General features: G+C 41.3%; 1 protein-coding gene across 1 annotated transcript in view; it reads right to left on the reverse strand.

Annotated features, from left to right (window-relative positions):
• POU2AF1 (POU class 2 homeobox associating factor 1) overlaps positions 1–20,802 on the reverse strand; it is a 127,460-nt gene extending 106,658 nt beyond the window's left edge. Inside the window, exon 1 of the mRNA XM_040325387.1 lies at positions 20,438–20,802. Coding sequence (XP_040181321.1) covers positions 20,438–20,453 — 16 coding nt within the window. The 5' untranslated portion in view covers positions 20,454–20,802. The remainder of the gene's footprint in view (positions 1–20,437) is intronic.
• Between the last annotated feature and the right edge of the window lie 691 nt (positions 20,803–21,493).

Genomic DNA, 21,493 nt, shown 5'->3' on the forward strand with positions numbered 1-21,493 from the left:
CTTACAAACGACTCCTACTTGCAAACGGAAGGAGACAACAGGAAGCAAGAGGAAATCTACCCCTAGGAAAGGAAATTCTCTTCTGTGAGGCCTCGTACACACGGCCGAGTTTCTCGGCAAAAACCAGCAAGAAGCTTGCTGGGGGTTTTTTTTGCCAAGGAAACCGGTCGTGTGTACACTTTTCAATGAGGAAACCGCCGAGGATCTCGTCGGGCCAAAAAGAAAGCATGTCTTCTTTTTCCCCGACGGCAATGGGAAAATTTGGCTCGCCGAGATCCTCGGCGGCTTCACAAGGAACTCGACGAGCAAAACTATGTGTTTTGCCTGTCGAGTTTCTCGGCCGTGTGTACGAGGCCTAAGAGGTGTCTCCTGTCCAATGAAGCTTTATCACCAATCCTTATCTTTCACTGAAAAACCCACATTTTCAAAAAATAATTTGTCATTGGGACAGAAAGTGAATTGCAATCTTCTGAACAGATGCACACAGACAGCAAAACAAATGTTACAGAGGTGATAACCCTTCTCTATGTTTTCAGAAAAGCTTAAAAATAGATTTTTTGGCTGGAGCTACACTTTAAAAAAGTACCAGTTCAAAATTACAAACAGATTCTACTTAACAACAAACCTACAGTCCCTGTCTTGTTTGCATCGTCTGTATACTGCTTTTCAAAGTACAGTATATAGGGCCAAAGAGGCTGGTAATGACCTGGGGGGAGAGGGGGAATCCCATGCTATTTTTCTCAATGATTTTCATCCATATTGCAGGGACCAGACATTACATTAAAGCCGCAAGCTGTTTTAAATTACTTTTTTCTTATAGTAATCTCATTTTGTGCAGGAACAGTTCTAAACACGTGCCACTTCACAGGCATACTATAAACACCCAGCAGGTACGATATTTAAAGGAATTTTAATTTTTTTTTTCACTTTAAGCATCATTAAAATCACTGCTCCAGAAAACACTACCGTTTTTAAAACTTTTTTTTACATTGATACATGTACCCTGGGGCAAGACTCGGGTTCTCAAACCCGTTTTATGACAATAACTTGCATATTAGGCTTTAAAATGAGCACCTTAGAATTCGAACGTTTGAGTCCCATAGACTTCAATGGGGTTCTAAATGTTCACGCAAACGTTCTGTCCGTTCAAAGGTTCTGGTGCGAACTGAATGGGGGGGGGTGTTCGGCTCATCCCTAGTCACAATGTCTAGCAGCAAGAACATGGTTCAGTGCTTCCTGCACCCGGGTCTGGCTGCTGTGTTTTAACCTCCCTGGCGGTATTCCAGAGTCTGGCTCGGGGAGAATTTTTCATACCAAAAGCAGTAACCCTGAGCCAGACTCGGGATCGCATTGCAGGATACAGGGGCAGTTACTTACCTTGTCCCTGGATCCTGCGATGTCTCCCCGCTGTGTGTGTGAGCTGTCATCTCGCTTGATTCACACTGGTGACTGCCGAGTGCCAAGCTTCGTTCCCTGCAAGCGGCGCGACGCATGGGGCGGAGTTCGTGGCAAATTCAAAAAATTCAAAACACAGTATAGATACAGTTTACTGTAATCTTACAGGTTACAATACTGTATCAAATAAATACACATCCCCTTTGTCCCTAGTGGTCTGTTCAGTGTCCTGCATGCAGTTTTATATTAAAAAGTGTCCATTTACGTCAAAAGTGGTTTTAGACCAGCTAGAAAACAGCGATAATAAATTAGAATCACTTGCAGAATTGAGCGATAGTGATTTGTGGGGAAATTCGCCATCAAACCCTGAAAGTAATGACAGTGACAATTCTGCAACTGAGCAAATTTTGTGTTTTTGATTTGATTACATTATTGAATAATTTTTATTATAATTACATTATTATTTGTTATCATTATTTATAGTTATTTATTATATTATAATTTATGATTTTGTGTTTTAAACGTTATCATACCCGGGATGTCTACTAGACTCTTGTTTGGACAGATTTAAGTGTGTTATTCCTAAGAAATACAAGCCTACAATATAAAAAAACGCCAAATTTCCATGCAAAATAATGGTACCACTTTCAGCATCAAAAATCTGACATAATCATATCGCCAGGGAGGTTAAAAAAAACAACTAAAAAGTGGTGCTGAGGCAGCTGTCATTATAGCTCCTCCTCTCTGGGATCAGAGGATTAGAGGTGCATTGGTCATCAGAGGGGATCTTGCCACCATCAGGAAATGTGATAAAGAGGTTCCCACATATAATTTCCTCAAAGTGCTGCATTTTAGTCTCCCTCTGAGATGGTGGGAAGAGATCGACCATATTACCTTTGTATGGGTGATCTAATAGGGTGGTCGCCAAATAATGGTCCCTCTCATTGTTGACCCAAATCTTGGGATCCTTGCATAGGCATTTGAGCATAAGTGGGACTATTCACCACAAATTGCCTGCTACAGAGGACCCTGAGACATTGCTGGTTCTGAGGACAACTTTGTCCTCAATAATCTCACCTCACTTATGTACAACACCTGGGGTTTGGATCGGTTGAAACTTTCCCCTGGATGCCTGTCCCATTTCCTCCTTGCTGCCAGTACTTCAACCCTCCTCCTCCTCTGCCTCCTTATTTTCCTATTACATTTCCTACTGCCTCTTTCTCATAGGGATGGAGGCAGTAAACAAAGTTTGCTGCCTCAGAGACAGCAGCACTTTCTCCTGCTGCTGTGCCTGAAATGCCTAAACGATCAAGCCATTTAGTGTGTGCTCCAGGAAGAACATGAAACACATTTTATCATTACTCCCCACCTTGTTGAGGCTCACCATTTTGGTTACCTCTTTAAAAAGTGCCAAAATACTGCAAGCATCCTAATTGATGAGCCATTGATATTATGACAAGAATCCTAGCTCCCCAGATTCTGTGCTTGTACCATAATTGTAGATGTACTTATCGTTGGCACTCTGTGCAGTGCTTACAGAAAGGCCAGCACTTAATTCTATGATTTGACGAGGTGGTTGGCAGTTAATGTTGGTGATGCATTTCTTATAGGCACACACTGACGGAGTCCGACTGCCTAAAACTGACCACAAATCTTTGTGGCCTTATGAAGGGAGTTTAGGAAATTTTGTTATAAGCCACTGGGCCATCAGGTTGAGGATATGTGCTAGCAAGGCATTTTTCCCATAAACATGATCGTTGGGTGCATATATACATCATTGATATAAAGAAAACAAAAAAACGTCATCACAATTGTGAAGCATGGTGTCTAATGATGGTATCAGGAGATTTCATAGCAGAATTCCAGGGTGTTGTGTTATGTGGTGTAAATGTTATTTGAAACACAAAAAACACTTTAACCAAAGAGGTAATTTTATTTTATTTTGTATTAAAACAGTAGTACCTGAGGAAATTGTACCCTGCATGTCTATCTGACTGCCCTCTAAAATCTATGGATGTTCTTAGTTGTGCAAATATTGGCTGTACTCTGTCAGCTACCATTAGTGTGACTGTTGGGGATGAAGTTCAGATTCACTGTTGCAGTAGATTTGCAGAAAATCCTGCAGGTTTCAAATTCACAGTCCCAGTGAATTTATATCTGATATTACCTGGGATCATATTTATTTTCAATTATATTGCACTTCATGGCCCAGAAACCATGACCAGCAGACTTAGAATGGCTTATGAAGAGATTTTGGATAAGCCAGGGCCTTTTGGGGGCACAAAACAGCCATAGGGACAGTTTATTGAATGTGCTGTTGGGAAGGATATGGAAAGCTGACAATTTGCATAGGGAAAATTTAGAAACAGTTAGGAAAATGTGCTTTAAATTTGATCTCTAGCTCTTTAGATAATGTCCCCCTTCGCTGCTTATTTTTACCATTATTTGTGTTTTCTTTCTTCTTTAATTTTACTTTGTTGATTTCAGGTTAGTGATCACATTTCATTGCTGTACCTTACATAGCAAATTGTCTTTTATTACTTTTCTGCAAGGATTTCCTTTAAAAAAGTGAGATTTCGTTTCAAAGAGGTTGTATTCTGGGTTTTCATTCGGTTTTTTTTGTTTATCACTTTAGGGGGTTCATACTTATCTTTGCTAAACTCAGTGTGTAAATAACCACTTAGCGCCCGCCCACTGTATATATACGTCCTCTTTTTAAAGATGGATATCTCGGTAACGGCAGCAGCTGCTGCCACAACCGAGGTATCCATCTTTTCAATGGGCGGGCCTGTAAACAATAACGGCAATGTCCCCAGCACACCTCACTTTGCCTCACAATACATTTCCTGTCCCTTCTAGAACTTCTATCAGAGAACCCTAGGGCGATGCCACGGGGGAGTCACTTGGGTAAAGAGGCAGGAAGTTTGCCTGGTTACCTGGTTTCCTTGGTGACGTTTGTCAAGTGTCCTGGTGGCATGAAGATGGGAGCACTTGTCAGGGACATGGCATTTACGACTTTCCGGGCATAGGCTATAGCCTATGTGCATGCATGGGAACATTGGCGCTTACAGGCTAACTCACATTAGAGCTAACAGGCTAACGCACATTAGCGCTGGGCGAACGCATATGTGCATTTGCGAAAATACATGTTAGACATTAATGCTGGTGCAAAATGGCCTATATAAAGGCAGCAGCTGCACTAGTGCAACTGCTGTCTGATCTGCAGCTTACCCTGTGTTCTGATCTTGTGCCTGTATCTGATCCAGTATTTGACCCAGCTTTCTGATCATGCTGCTGTCTCCAGTCCTGACCTTTGGCTTGCCTTGACCCTAATTATTCCTGCCTGTCTGCTTGATTTCCTGTTGCCAAACCCGGCCTGAACTCTGACCATTCACTGTCTGTTGTTTATGATAGACTGATACTTTGGGAATGACCTGGCTTGTCTGACTCTGCTCCAGTCTTCTGCCTAAGCCTGTGTAGCTCCTGGACTGCCGTCCTGCATCTACAGCTTACCTGCATCTGGTGTTCTGCATCTACAGCATATCTGCATCTACTGTTCCTGCTACCTTCTGCTGCTCAGCAATTCAGTCTGGTCCTGCTACTCATCAGCTGCCACTACCGCTACCAACGGAGGACTTTGCAGGCGCTCCTACCTCACCATGCTCTCACGGTTTCTGTTGCAACCGTTGCTGGGGCTGTACGAGAGGTCTCCCTCTACTTGTCAGGCTCTCCCAGACAGTACGTAACAGCACCACACGGCAGAAGCACTAGTAGATGGGAGTGGTTCCCAAGAGAAGAGAGTTTGTGCTTGTTAAATAAATCACAGCAAACTAAGATGGAGTCAGTGTACCAGGAGGAGTACTGTTGCTGGAGGCTGGAGGTGGGGGTCTTGGAATTTGATGGTGTGGCTATTCGCCTCCTCCCAGATATTTCCAGGAGAACCCTGATGATGCGGCGGACACTTAAACAACTTCTAGACGGCATTGGGGAGAAAGGTCTCACTTACAAATGGGGACACCCATTTCATCTTATTGATACTTTCCCTTTTTAGGTCATCCCTCGGAGTGGCCAAATCTGTTTACATTTGCTGAAATGGACCCAATCCCTGTTCCCAACTGGCTCTTAATAACAGTACTGCTGAATCCACAGCAGACCTCAAAGAAACCGGAACAACCGTCGCTCTCAGAGAGGCCCATCTCAGGCTCTTCGGGAACCAGTCCCTTGATATTATGTGAAGACAGACGATATTGGCAATTGATATCCTATGTAAATAATGGTAACAAAGATAAATCCGCCCTTTCTGTGTTCCCACCACTGCGCTTATGAACAAATAGTGATAATCAAATTGGCAAAAGAGTGAAGCAGCTACTTTTAAAAAATCAAACTGTGAAAAACATATTCTAAAACCCTAAAATTAGTGTAATAAAATATAAGCGGCGCTGTAAACAATGTAAGATTAAATATACGTTTTCACAGGTATTCAAAAATAATGCTAATGTCCATTAACCCCCCTGACGGTAAACCCGAGCGTGACTCGGGGTTGGTTTTACATGTTAGGATCGGCAAACCCGAGTCACGCTCGGGCTGGACGGGCTTACCTTTCGCTGGATCCACAGGCTTGGTTTACTTACCTTGTCCCTGGATCCAGCGATGCCACCCGCTGTGTGAGCGAGCGGGACCTCCTCGCTCGATTCACAGTACAGGACGGAGAACGGCGCCAAATTCAAAAAAGTAAACAAACACATTACATACAGTATACTGTAATCTTATAGATTACAGTACTGTATGTAAAAAATACACACCCCCCTTGTCCCTAGTGGTCTGCCCAGTGTCCTACATGTACTTTTATATAATAAAAAATGTCATTTCTGCCTAAAAACTGTAGATTGTCCAAAAGTGTCCCTTTATGTCAAAAATGGTTTTAGATCAGCTAGAAAACAGCGATAATAAATTATAATCACTTGCAGAAATGTGCGATAGCGATTTGCGGGGAAATTCGTCATAAAAAAAATAAAATAATGACAGCGACAATTCTGCAACTGCAAATTTCAGTGATTTTGAGTTGATTACATTATTGAATAATTTTTATTATAATTATATTATTATTTGTTATAATTATTTATAATTATTTATTATATTATAATTTATAATTTTGTTTTAAAAAAAAAAATCATACCCGGGATGCCTACAAGACTTGCTTGGTCAGATTTAAGTGAGTTATTTCTAAAAATTACAGGCCTACAGTATAAAACGCCAATTTCCTTGCAAAATAAATGTACCGCTTTTGGTACGTAATTCCAGACAGAATCATACCGCCAGGGAGGTTAACATCACCATGTGACAAAAGTGAATATGTGCACAAATTCCCAAAAATATATATAAATGTGTTTAAATATTAATTAAATATAAGTCCATAAAACACATCAAGTAGGTTTGTGAAAAAATAATGATATTAGCTTCCAATCTTCCACCACACCCGGTGTCAGTGAATCCTCTCCCGTCAGATGCAAAACTCACCAACTCAAATTGCCTTACACTCTCGTGTTCGGCGTGTAAACGTGTACAAAAATACCTCACTGGTAGGTATAGCAGATAATTCCAGTTCCAACCAATTCACTGCCATAAAGCTCTGCATGTAAATAAAAGAAGTGCTCAAAATAGTGTGATACCGTATAATCAGTTTCATAACACACTTGAATCTTCAAATATAGCACTCACATGAATCTCAAAAAAATAGAGCAATACACTGCACAGCAAACACTCGTTCAGAGATTAACTGAAAACCGAGTATATTGGTCACAGCAGACCCAAGGTGTCAAATGATCACTCACCACCACCTCCTCCTTCCTGGATCTCTGCTTCCTTGATCGGCCTTGATACGTCACACGTTCACTTCAGATGGTTGAAGCACAGCCACGCCTGACATGTTTTGTCATAAAAGACTTCGTCATGGGATTGATCATCTCGGTTTTCGGTTCATCTCTGAACGAGTGTTTGCTGTGCAGTGTATTGCTCTATTTTTTTTAGATTCATGTGAGTGCTATATTTGAAGATTCAAGTGTGTTTTAAACTGATTTTATGGTATCACGCTATTTTGAGCACTTCTTTTTTTTACATGCGGAGCTTTCTGGCAGTGAATTGGTTGGAACTGGAATTATCTGCTATACCTACCAGTGAGGTCTTTTTGTACACGTTTACACGCCGAACACGAGAGTGTAAGGCAATTTGAGTTGGTGAGTTTTGCATCTGTTGGGAGAGGATTCACTGACACCGGGTGTGGTGGAAGATTGAAAGCTATTATCATTATTTTTTCACAAACCTACTTGATGTGTTTTATGGACTTATATTTAAATAATATTTAACCACTTGCCCACCGGGTTAATTCTGGCACTTCTCTCCTTCATGTGAAAATCACAATTTTTTTGCTAGAAAATTAATCAGAACCCCCAAACATTATATATTTTTTTTTAGCAGACATCCTAGGGAATAAAATGGCAGTCATTGCAATACTTTTTGTCACACCGTATTTGCGCAGCGGTCTTACAAGCGCACTTTTTTTGGATAAAAATCACTTTTTTGAATTAAAAAATAAGACAACAATACATTTTGCCCAATATTTTTATATATTGTGAAAGATAATGTTACGCCGAGTAAAATGATACCCAACATGTCACGCTTAAAAATTGCGCCCACTCGTGGCATGGCGTCAAACTTTTACCCTTAAAAATCTCGATAGGCGACGTTTAAAAAATTCTACAGGTTGCATTTTTTGAGTTGCAGAGTAGGTCTAGGGCTAGAATTATTGCTCTCACTCTAACGATCGCGGCGATACCTCACTTGTGTGGTTTGAATACCGTTTTCATATGCGGGCGCTACTCGCGTATGCGTTTGCTTCTGCGCGCGAGCTCGTCGGGATGGGGCGCTTTAAATAATTTTTTTTTGGTTTTATTATTTATTTTTATTTAGTTTTATAATTTTTTACACTGAAATAAAAAAAAAAAAATTGATCACTTTTATTCCTATTACAAGGAATGTAAACATCCCTTGTAATAGAAAAAAGCATGACAGGTCCTCTTAAATATGAGATCTGGGGTCAAAAAGACCTCAGATCTCATAATTAGACTTAAATGCAAAAAAAAAAAAAAAAAAAAAAGTCATTTTTTTCAAATGACAAAAAAAAAATGTTTCTTTAAGAGGCTGGGCGGGACTGACGTTTTGACGTCACTTCTGCCCAGCAGAGCTATGAGGACGGGTGAAGGAGATTTCTCCTTCAATCCCGTCCCCGCTCAGCTGCCGGACACATCCGATCCCCTCCGCTGCTACCGACGGCTCCGGTAAGCGGCGGAGGGCGCGGGAGAGCGGCGGGAGGGGGGGGGGCCCTCTCCCGCCACCGATAACGGCGATCTCGCGGCGAATCCGCCGCGGAGACCGCCGTTATCGTGTACACCACCGCCCCCTGAAAAGATGAATATCTCGGTTGTGGCAGCAGCTGCTGCCGTTATCGAGATATTCAACTTTAAAAACAGGACGTCTTTTTGACATGGGGCGGTGGTCAAGTGGTTAAACACATTTATATATATTTTTTGGAATTTGTGCACATATTCACTTTTGTCACATGGTGATGTTTATGGACATTAGCATTATTTTTGAATACCTGTGAAAACTGATATTTCATCTTACATTGTTTACAGCGCTGCTTATATTTTATTACACTAATTGTAGGGTTTTAAAATTGATATCCTATGTACTATGTATGTACTGTATATCTATTCATGTATCTACGTATACAGTATGTATGTACTAGACATGTGCGTTCCCGTTCGTAACAAATAGATTTTCTAACAAATTTGTTAGTATTCGTACATTCGGATCAATTCGAACATCCGAAAAGCTGAAAGAACCAAAATACGAAAATTACGGAATTACGAATAAGCAAAACAACGAACGAGTGAAAATCCGAACGTATGATTGGACAATCTTACTAAAATACGAAACACCGAAAAAGCAAAAGAACGAAAATGACATCTATAATGAACGATTTGCATTCTGTATTTTAAATCCTTTGTCTGTTCGTATTTTCATTCGTATGTTCGTATTTTCATTTGTTTGTTTTGTAAATCCATTTCTTTGTCTGTTCGTAAATTTGTGTACTTGTATCGTTCTTTTGAATGGGCACTGGGTAGTGTAGTTAGTGAGTGATGTATCTTACTTAATATCTTAGCCAATCAGCTTATCTCTTTTAAGTCAGATTGTACAGTGTAAAGCCTCGTACACACGATCGGACTTCAAACAAACTTTTCCGTGGATTTTTGTCTGAAGGGAGTTGGCCAGACTTTTGAAACCGAAAAATTTTGTCCGATAGAGCATACACACGGTCGAATTTTTTGGAAAACTTTAATTTTGATGTTTGTTGGCAAAAAGTCCCACTGTGTGTACAGGGCTTAAGAGAAAGTATATCTTAACCACTTAAGGACCGCCTCCTGCACATATACGTCGGCAGAATGGCACGGCTGGGCACATCCACGTACAGGTATGTCCTGTACTAGTACCCAGCCGTGGGTCGCGGGCGGGCGCCCGCGGCGTGCTCCCACGACCCGGTCCGAAGCTCCGTGACCGGGACCACGGGACTCGCGGACCCGATCGCTGCTGGAGTCCCGCGATCGGTCCCCGGAGCTGAAGAACAGGGAGAGTCATGTGTAAACACGGCTTCTCCGTACTTCACTGTGGCGGCAGCATCGATCGTGTCATCCCTTTTATAGGGGGACACAACCGATGACGTCTGCCCACAGCCACACCCCCCTACAGTTGTAAACACACTTCAGGTCACACATAACCCCATTAACCCCCCACTGTGGTTAACTCCCAAACTGCAATTGTCATTTTCACAATAAACAATGCATTTTAAATGCATTTTTTGCTGTGAAAATGACAACGAAGTTTCCGCCATAATGTCACAGTCACGATAAAAATCGCTGATCGCCGCCATTAGTAGTATTTTTTTTTTATAATAATGCAATAAAACTATCCCCTATTTTGTAAACGCTATAAATTTGGCGCAAACCAACCGATAAGCACTTATTGCAATTATTTTTTACCAAAAATAGGTAGAAGAATACATATCGGCCTAAACTGAGGAAAAAAATGTTTTATATATTTTTGGGGATATTTATTATAGCAAAAAGTAAAAAATATAGCATTTTTTTCAAAATTGTCGCTCTATTTTTGTTTATAGCGCAAAAAATAAGAACCAGAGGTAATCAAATACCACCTAAAGAAAGCTCTATTTGTGGGAAAAAAAGGACGCCAATTTTGTTTGGGAGCCACGTCGCACGACCGCGCAATTGTCAGTTAAAGCGATGCAGTCCCGATTTGCAAAAAGGGGCCTGGTCCTTTAGCTGCATTTTGGTCCGGGGCTTAAGTGGTTAATTTGGATTAGCCGCGTGTTGCTATGTATTTACTAAAGTCCAAAATTACGAATCCATTAAACGAAAATGATTATCTAACAAAATTACTAATTTCGAATCAACGAAAATAAATTAGACAGAATTACGAATCATTCAGTATAAACGAAAATAAAACTGTTACGAAAATACGAACGGGTCCGAATAGGAAAACTTGCGTCTTACGAAATACAAACGGGTCCGAATAGGAATACTTGAGTCCTACGAAATTACGAATCTTTACGAATCTACGGAACGAGACGAAACGGAACAAAAAAATACGAACATTTTTGTTGTGCACATGTCTAGTATGTACTATGCATATCTTCCTATGTACTGTGTGAATACTCTAATCTAACTGCATTATTTCGACTTGTGTCCATCAAGAAAAGCTCATTAACCTCCTCTGTGGTTCTGACCAGGATCCATCTGCTCATCTTTGCAACTTGGAGAGACTTGGACTGCCTGATTCAACTTCCCAGTGTACCCCAAATGACGCTACTGTGGGCCTTCTTGCATATACAATGTGACCATTACTGGGGTAAGGTTGTTGTTTTTTTATGTTTTTTTTTTAAGGATGGTTGGAGTGATATGGACATGCTCACTAAACAAATGCAGATAGAGGTCTTGGAACTATCATACAATACTGTTGGGGGGAAAGTATTTGTCAGATTGTTACTGTTAAAATAACCTTTTTAGGGCTTGTTGGGCAATGGTAGATCAGTTGAGGTAGATGTTGGATCCTAGATCTCATACTTCATTAACTCATCAGTTATTCTGTTATTATGCCTGTTACTTTTAACAATGCCTCTTTAGGCGACTCCCTTACTATCCAAGAAAACTCATTGGCTACGCAGAATTTCGACACATACCATGTGCAATTGGTCCTACTATAGGAGATACTCTCTGAATTGCCATTGAGAGATGGTCGAGTTTCTCCTTAACTGGGCCCTAGTTGCCAATCTAGAGTTTTTTTACAGGCATACTGGCTGTCTTCTGAGTCCCGGATGAGCTATTGTGGTTACGGTCTCTGCCACATATTACAAGGAGGTCATGGGGCGCACCTGGGGGCTATAGAATTTTAATTCCTTGTCCACCTGGTCCACATGATCAGCGTTAAGCACCTTGGATGGTTGTTGATATCGGCTTTCCAGAATATATTTTCCTGTTTTTTGTCTGGTTTTCCAAAAGTTTACTCAATACAATTGTTTTACTTTCCATGTTTAAACCGTTGTACCGGAAAATTGCTAGCATTGTTGCGGGGGTCCCAAAGGCTGGGGGTCTGAGTTTGACTGTGCCTTACCACCTCCCACAGTAGGAATACTCTGCCCTGGTGGCAGTAGTTCTCCTCTGCGGAGTTCCCCTTCTTGATAGATCCCATACCTTTTTCTTATCCTTTTGCAATTTCTCTCTGCCCTGTCTTTTCTCTTCTTTTCAACTTCCCCCTTATCTTATACTACCACCCTCTCTCTTCTCCTCCCCTTTGCCTTAACCCCCTCTCCCACCCCCCCACCTAGGGAGTATGCATTTGTAGACGTTCTGACGCTATGACTCTTAAATTCCTTTCCTGAAATGTTAAAGGACTGAATTCCCCTCAGAAGCGTACCAGCTGTTCAGCCGAACTCTGGAGACAGAGGGTGCATATTGATTTCCTCCAAGAGATTAATTTCTGGGCATACAGTGTCCCTAGACTTACTAACAAGCATTTCCTGGTGGTCTACCATAGTTCATCTACATCTTCTAAATCTAAGGGGACAAGTATCCTCCTATCCAAATCCCTACACTGGCAGTTCCTTGATGAACACCAAGATGAAGGAGAGTTCCTGCTCCTAAAGGGCAAAATTGGTTCTCACACATTTACCTTTTGCAAACTTCTACCTTCCTAATACAAACCAACCCCAGGTTCTGTAGGAATTTTTAACCACACTAGAGTCTTTCCTTAAATACACTATTGTCTTGGGGAAGACTTTAACCTCACCTTAGATCCTTCCTATGTGCACTGAACCTTCCTATCCCAAAGTGCGCAACATCACCTGAAAGACCTGCTGCATGCTCACCAACTGACTGATATCTGGAGAATTTTCCATACACAAGAACAGGATTATTCCTTCTACACTTCCACCTATAGATCCTACTCTAGAATCAACTTTTTTTTTACTGAAACACTTCACGATAACCTTGGCCTCTAACGCAGATTTCGGTAAGATAACACTTTCTGATCATGCTCCAGTTTTCTTGGAACTTATTCTCCCATGCTCTTCCCCCAAGACATCAACTAGGTCTTGGGGGAAAACCTCTTCCAGTCTCATCGTGTGGCCCTGTGTTCTCTTACACTCCCTGGGACTGAAAAGTTTCATACATACGCAGGTATCACCATTGAAATATTTGTATAAGGTAGAATAAATTTAGCACTTGTAGTCATTCCTTATAATTAAGGTCCTCCAGTCCCCATATTAATTTAGTTGTCCTTCTCTTGACTCTCTCCAGTTCCAGCACATCCCTTCTGAGGATTGGTGAACAAAACTGGACAGAATACTCCAGATGCAGCTGAACCAGACTTTTATAATGTGGCAGAATAATTGTTTTGTCTCTGGAGTAAATTCCTTTTTTAATGCATGCTAATATTCAGCTGGCTTTAGTAGCCGCAGCTTGACACTGCATGCTATTTCTCAGGCCCCGTACACACGGCCGAGGAACTCGACGTGCCAAACACATCGAGTTCCTCGGCCAGTTCAGCCCTGAAGCCGTCGAGGAGCTCGGCGGGCCGAGAGCTCCCATAGAACAATGAGGAAATAGAGAACATGTTCTCTATTTCCTCGTCGAGCTCCTCGTCGGCTTCCTCGGCGAAATTGTACACACGGCCGGGTTTCTCGGCAGAATTCAGCCAGAAACTCGGTCGGAAGCTGAATTCTGCCGAGGAAACTGGTCGTGTGTACGGGGCCTCAGTCTATCTTCTACTAGGACCCCTGGATCCTTCTCCATCTTGGAGAAATGGATGGATGGCTAAAGTGTTCGGGTTTGGCTTGAATAAAAGGTGGTAACCCTAGCCTAAACAGCAGTGTTTTATGAGGCTTATCTCTCATCTCTGTGGAGAATTGGGAGGGGTGCTGCCGGGAAGGAAGAAGAGCTCACAGACACAGGCCTTATTAAGAACCAACTTCTTATGTCACTTCTTCTTTCCCAGAGGTGCCATTTCTTAAGCGGCTATGGAAGTGAGGTTTGAAATAGCCTCATAAAGCCTGGCTGCTTTCTTCTGTCACAACGGCTAGGGTTGCAACTGCCTATGATTCACCATAGGACCTCCTCCGTGTTCTAATTCTGACAATGTCCTCTGTCCTACTGAAACTGTCCTCTGCCCTGCTGAAACTGTCCCTTGCCCTACTGACACTGTCCACAGTGCTACTGACACCGTCCACTGTCCTACTGACACCATCCACTGGTCTAAAGACACTGTCCACACACCGTCCTCTGCTCTACTGACACTGTCCACTGCTCTACTGCAATAGTCCATATAAAAGGATTATCGCAATGTGATAGGTTGTGTAACCATCAAATGTACATCCACACATGGCAGATTAGAAGAAAAATCCATCAGGCACTACAGAGTGTAAAAGAGAAGAGAGGCGCCTCTAAGTGTATCAATATGGTTACATTTAATGAAGGTACAACATTCAGCAACTCACATGGTTGATGATTAAAAGAGGCACATCTAAGTATACAGGCATCACAAGCTGTCCACATAGACCACCCCCCGCACCGCCGGCTCTCACCGCTGTCAGTCTGCAATCGTGACCGGGAAGACTACCCTGCAGTAGAGCAATCTGAAAGCATGGCTTGAAGGGACGATGCCGATGGCGGTGCGGGGGATGGTCTATGTGGACAGCTTTATCTAAATATGCAGGCATCTGGGGTAAAGCTGTCCACATAGACCATCCCCCGCACTGCCATCGGCATCGTCCCTTCAAGCCACGCTTTCAGATTGCTCTACTGCAGGGTACTGTGCCTGTTTTAATCATCAACCATGTGCGTTGCTAAGTGTTGTACCTTCATTAAATGTAACCATATTGCTACACTAAGGCCTCGTACACATGACTGAGGAACTCGACGGGTGAAACACATCATTTTGCTCGTTGAGTTCCTTGTTAGGCTGTCGAGGATCTCTGCGAGCCAAATTTCTCCATTGCCGTTGAGGAAAAAGAAGACATGCTCTCTTTTTGGCTCAACGAGATCCTCGACAGTTTCCTCATCGAAAAGTGTACACACGACCGGTTTCCTCGGCAAAAAAAAAAAAAAAACAGCAAGTTTCTTGCTGGTTTTTGCCGAGAAACTCGGTCGTGTGTACAAGGCTTTAGAGGCGACCTCCCTTCTTTTTTATACTCAGTTGTGACATGACGCTGCTTGTATATCAAGACAAAACTTATAAAAAAAATTAGCTTGTCTTGCAAAACACTCTCAAACCATGGTTTTACTGTATATAAAAAGTCAATGGGTGTTTAAAACCATGAACATCAACCCAAAACTAAAATATCAGTTGTGTGTTCCTCTCCTTGAGCCTGATTTTCTAAAGTTTATTCATGTATATTGGCACAATTTAGCACAGGCAAGTACCCACAATGCACACAGAGACATGTGCACAAGCTTTGGAGGTGAATTTACTATAAAATGTGGGTTGCTTCTGCTGTACGCCAAGTTTTCAACACTGATGCTAATAATGAAGGTTCCAGTGGTAAATATCCATACAGTATGCTCCCTTTTTTCTTTAAAAGGCAAATCCCCTCTGCACTACAAGTGCACTTGGAAGTGCAGTCGCTTTAGATCTGAGGGGAAGATCTGAAATGAGGGGAAGCTCTCCTGATTTAATCATCCAATTATGTGCAAGCTAAAATGCTGTCTTTTTTATTTTCCTTACATGTCCCCCTCAGACTGCACTTCCACGTGCGTTAGTAGTGCAAATTGGATTTGCCTTTAGTAAAAAAAAAACAATGCAAAGAGTTTTTTGTGTCCATTCCTTAGGCCCCGTACACACGACCGAACATGTCTGCTGAAACTGGTCCGCGGACCAGTTTCAGCAGACATGTTCGGTCGTGTGTACGGCCGACCGGACAGGTTTCCAGCAGACATTTGTCCAGCCGACCGTTTTCCGGCGGACAAATGTTTCTTAGCATGCTAAGAAACATGTCCGCTCGAAGCCTGTCCGTCGGACATGTTCGGTCGTCTGTACAGACTCACCGTACATGTTCGATCGGCCGCCATCCCTCGCATGTGTCGAATCACTTCGACACATGCGTGGAAGCATTGACCTTCCAGGGCTGCGCACGTCGCCGCGTAATCGTTGCGGCGACGGCGCGGCCACGTCACCGCGGATCGTGTACGCACGGATTTCTGTCTGATGGTGTGTACAACCATCAGACAGAAATCTCCGGGCGGACATGTCCGCTGAAAACGGTCCGGCGGACCGTTTTCAGCGGACAGTCCGTCCATCTGTACGAGGCCTCAGGGTACTCTACTGGAACACCAAGGCACAAAACTAGTATTATCTAGTTGTTTAGTGTATATGGCAACCTAGGACTGCACTGTGAACAATAAACATCAGACTTACTAAATAGGTTTAGGGGCTTTGATTGCTATGGGCGTGTATAGCTGGAAATGCAAGCATACCCTAGCAATTTATACATGCTCTTGCTCACTTGTTTAGTAAAGCATGAACTATGTGTATGCATTCTAAATCAAATAACATCAATGTATATTTGCTTAGTAAAAATATAAACTTTATTGGTTATTTTTACCAGGAAACACACACACAACTTAAAGGCACAAAACAACTCATCAATAGCAGTTTCCATTTCAGATTTGAACAGTTCAGATAAAATTTGTGATTTTGTTTTTTCTTTGGTGTGAAAAACATAGATAAAGGACACGCAGATTTACAGTTCCAATACTCAAATGGCTTTCTCGACTTTCTATCCAACAATTCCATAATAAAACTGCCAACCTTCTTATCGTAGACCTTTTTTGCCCCCAGTGGCATTTTAATGTTCCTATTTTTATAGAGTTGTAAGCACATTTACACACAGAAAATTGAATTACCGTCACATTCAAATAATGCATTTTCTGGGGGTGTGTAGTTATTCTTTTAAATAATAATATAAAATGCAGAAAGTTATTTTGTGTGCAATGTCACTTCAATCACCAAACATAAGATTTGCATTTTTTCATACAGTTTACTAAATTATCAAGATTTAGCCATCAAGCTTACAATACTTTAAGAACGTTACACTGCATATGGAGTAATGGGTACTGTATTTGCAGTACTGCCCCAGTCTACTGGTTTCCTACCATTGATCTGTGGGTATTAGGTGGTCATCTGAGTAACAGGCTGCTAATTTTCCATGGTCAGCCAATTTGACACAAATCATTACATACTTACAAAATCTAAAAAATACACAAATATCAATTACGTTTATTTTCAAGCAGGAAGATAAAGCAAAACTTTAAGTGAGGCTGGGTTCACACTAGTGTAGGTTCCCAAGCATCCAGTTCTCATGACAGGAGATTGTGACTGGCGCTCAAAGGAGGCGGTTCACACATCTCCGGAGCGGCTGCGGTGCGAATTGCACAGGAGTCCTGTGTATCTTTGGCTCCATTTCAGGTCTGAATTCAGGCAAAAATTCAGGCTGATTCGTCCCTGAAACTAACAACAGGGATGCACGGCCCCTGCAGTCAGCCTCATCCTTCTGCAGTGCGAACCCAGCTTAAAGCTAACATGAAATAGCAATAACGGGTTCAATTTGGAGTCATTCCTTGGACAGATCAAGCCTGCTACCTAGTTTGTTGGCTATAGTAATAAATATTGTTGTATATTATTGGGAGCTTTGTTTTATTTTATTTTATTTTATTAAAAACATTTAAAAAAAATTATAGATGGTTGACTCAGCTCATGGGGTTTCAAGGAGATTGAAAACTAGAATTCTAGGTTATTTTATGGTCAATACCAAAATCAAGAGACCTACAAATGCGCCTTTTCTATTTCCCTTATCAGTTTTACCGGGTTTTGGAGACTCCAATATAACATTTCATTTAACTGGTGATTCTATAGCTACCGTGTTTCCTCGAAAATAAGACCTACCCCCCCAAAAAAAACTAGCGTTACTTTCCAGGAGGGCTGCAATATAAGCCCTACCCCGAAAATAAGCCTTAGTTTAAAATGCTTGCAAACTTCTATAATCCACTCTATTACTGTAGTATATAATGTACAATATGTGTGTTTCTGTAATATAAATGTGGGTAAGAGAGCTCAGGCGGGTCACAGAAGTGTAGAGAAGCGCTATAACAAGGTATTTGGCACAATTATATTACAGAAACACACACATTGTACATTATATAATACAGTAATAGAGTGGATTATAGGATTTTACAAGCATTTTAACTCAGTTCACACTGGGGATTCCTGACAGGCAGGGAGAGAGAGGAGGAGAGAAGACAGCACATTACATGGTAAGACCTACCCCGAAAAAAAGCCCTACTGTGTCTTTTGTTGCCAAAATTAATATAAGACCCGGGCTTATTTTTGGGGAAACACGGTAAAATATCGAATTTTATTGTCATTATTATTCGGTTTTGATTACGATTTTTCAAACTGTCTAGAACCGAGGTTATGTCTTACAAGATTGCCAGCATTATTTTACACCTTTGTGGCCTAAACTTTCCACCAATACCAGTGAATTAAAGCGAAACACACATTAAAGCATATCTAAAGGAAAAACAAACATATAGGGCTAGATTCAGGTAGGGGGACGTAAGGTTATGCGGGCATAGCGTATCCTATTTACGCTATGCCTCCGCAACTTAGACGGGCAAGTGCATTATTCACAAAGCACTTGCTCCGTAAGTTGCGGCGGCGTAGCGTAAATCTGCCGGCGTAAGTGCGCCAAATTCAAATTGTCAGGAGGTGGGCGTGTTTTACGTAAATAAAACATGACCCCACGTAAATGACGTTTCTCACGAACGGCGCATGCATCGGTCATGAACGTATCCTAGTGCGCATGCTCCTAATCACGTCGCAAATAGTCAATGCTTTCACCGTGAACGTAATTTACGCAAAGCCCTATTCGCGAACAACTTACGCAAACTACGTAAAAATTTTAAAATTCGATGCGGGAACGACGTCCATACTTAACATTGGCTATGCCTCATATAGCAGGAGTAACGTTACGCCGGAAAAAGCCTTACGCAAACGATGTAAAAAAATGTGATTTTCTTTACCGCAACGACTGCAGGAAAGAAAATTGCACGATTCCCCCATCAACACAGTCAGTGTTGATGGGGGAATCCCTCCCACGGAGCTATCGTGTTCTCCCAGTGGGAAAGGGGTTCAAGGAGCTGTATCATACTTGAGAATACACAGCGATTATTGATCAATTTGAGTACAATTAGCCTGCCAATACATAGTGTGAATCTTGACCGGTCCCTACTGAATGGGCCCATTTTGGAACGGTCTATGGCTGTCTTTAAGGTGGCTACACTCACTTCTCCACTGTGTCTGTTGAAGAGCAATGTAGCCACCATTGAATAGCAAAAAATGTCGCCTTTGGAGAGGGTGGTATTAGATGGAATAGTAGATTTAGACGGACATCAAATAAGTCAATAACAAACACTAACACTAACACTAACACAAACTAACACTTTTAAGCAGTTATAGAAAAAGCCTTTTTCCTTTTGGGACAAAGGTCTTAACTAAATTTAATAAAATCTGGCCTTCGCCCTAGATTCCAAAAGAACTGGGACCTTCGGCTCAACACCCTAACTGCATACCCCCCCATGACTGACCTACCACTTAGCTGACTCCCATCACTAGGTAGACCCTCCATTGATGTAATAACTTGACTGTCACCTGTATAACTGTACGTTATTCAATGTTTGCTTTGCAACCTATTACATATGTAAAATCCTCAATGAACTTGAGTTAAAAAAAAAAAGAAATCCGGCCTTTGTAAGTACCCCTCTCAGTGTTAATTGGGTTGTCTCCACCATCTAACTGTCAGGTTTGTTGGATAACTTAATCTGTTAAAGGAAGTTGAAAAATAACAGACTTACTGGCAGGATCAACAGGTCAAAAAAAATAAAAACTATGTTATAGGAGGACTCAGAAAAACAAAGACTGTTGTATCAAAGGGGTTGTAAAGGTTCGTTTTTTACGCTGTGAACACAGCATCTCCCTGCAGGGATGTAGTCCCAAGGGAGTGGGAGCACGCTGACTAACCCCCAGCCAGAACAGCTTGGACAATGGGGGCAAGCTTACTGAGGAGGAACAGGAAGTGAGAAATTAAGACAAAAAAAAAAACATTTAGAAAGGAAATCAAAGGAAAAGGTAAGTGAACCAACAATGCACTAGCTTAAATGAAAAACAAACCTTAACAACCCCTTTAATGCTATTGACAGACTGCATCATATATGCATTTTTTTTCCATAGTTCCACTTTAGCTGTAAAGAATATTATATATATAATTGCAACTTAAAGCTCCGTCAATATATGTGTGCCATCTTCAAATATCTTGTTATGTGTGATATTTAAATCATACTCAAGCAAAAAAGAGCAGACTTACATTTTTGCCAGTGCATGTTCTGTGACAGCAGGCTAGAGTTTTTCTTCTTTGAAGTAGACAGTTTGGCAGTTTGAAGGTTCTTAGTATGGAAATCTTTTGCCTTTGAAAGCAGGATGACAATTGAGAGAATATGTCTTCATCAGGGTTTTATAAGCCGGTGTACCCGATTCACCAATGACATCATCACATGACCACAAGTAACGTGTCAAGCAAAACACATATGAAAAGAAGCTACTTACTTTTTAGAACAAGTAACGTGTGCAGGATAGTGAAACAGCAGAAAAAAAATATGTTTCTATTAGCATATGTTTCTGAACTTGACCAAGAAACTAGTAAACAACATATTTGGCAGTCTAAGGCATCTCCTGAATTAGTTCCTCGTATTTTACATTATTTCACAGGTCAGACTTTATAACATTTACCATTTTGAATATAAGTTGTTTATGTAAACTATATGACGGTTATCAGAATATATTCAGTTTTTTGTTTTTCCTCTTTTAATGAGTTAAAGTCCCTAAGGACTATAGCATGGCAAGGAAACACCTGCAAGCTCTTCAAGCATCACTGATCCTCAAAAAGTCTTTCTCTTACTTCATGATAAGTTACAGTTCTCATATATTGGTCAAGAGAAACCTCATTTAGAAGTGAAACTTTTTTATTTTATTTTTTATGTTGTCACTTACGGGACTGCAGTACATTTGAAAACTGAAAAAGATTAAATGACTGTGGCGATGCAGTTTAAAGTCCTCTGTGAAATGCCTTTGTGGTGGTGAATTCATTGTTCTATGGATCACTGACCGTTGTAGGTTCATTAACTCCAGTTTATGTTGATTGTGCATAGGTATCAGTTTACAAAGATTTTTGTGTTTTTCTTTTTACATGGGTTTGTGGACCATTTGTGTGAGAATTGGAGTGCAATGTTTGAATTTAATATTTTACAGTGGTATACTGTTTGCAAAGTATGTCATTAATGTTTTTAGATTGTAAGCTCTAACAATCAGGGCCCTCTGATGCTTCTTGTATTGAATTGTATTGTAACTGTACTGTCTACCTCCA

This window comes from Rana temporaria, chromosome 10, assembly GCF_905171775.1.
Source record: "Rana temporaria chromosome 10, aRanTem1.1, whole genome shotgun sequence".
NCBI lineage: Eukaryota > Metazoa > Chordata > Amphibia > Anura > Ranidae > Rana > Rana temporaria.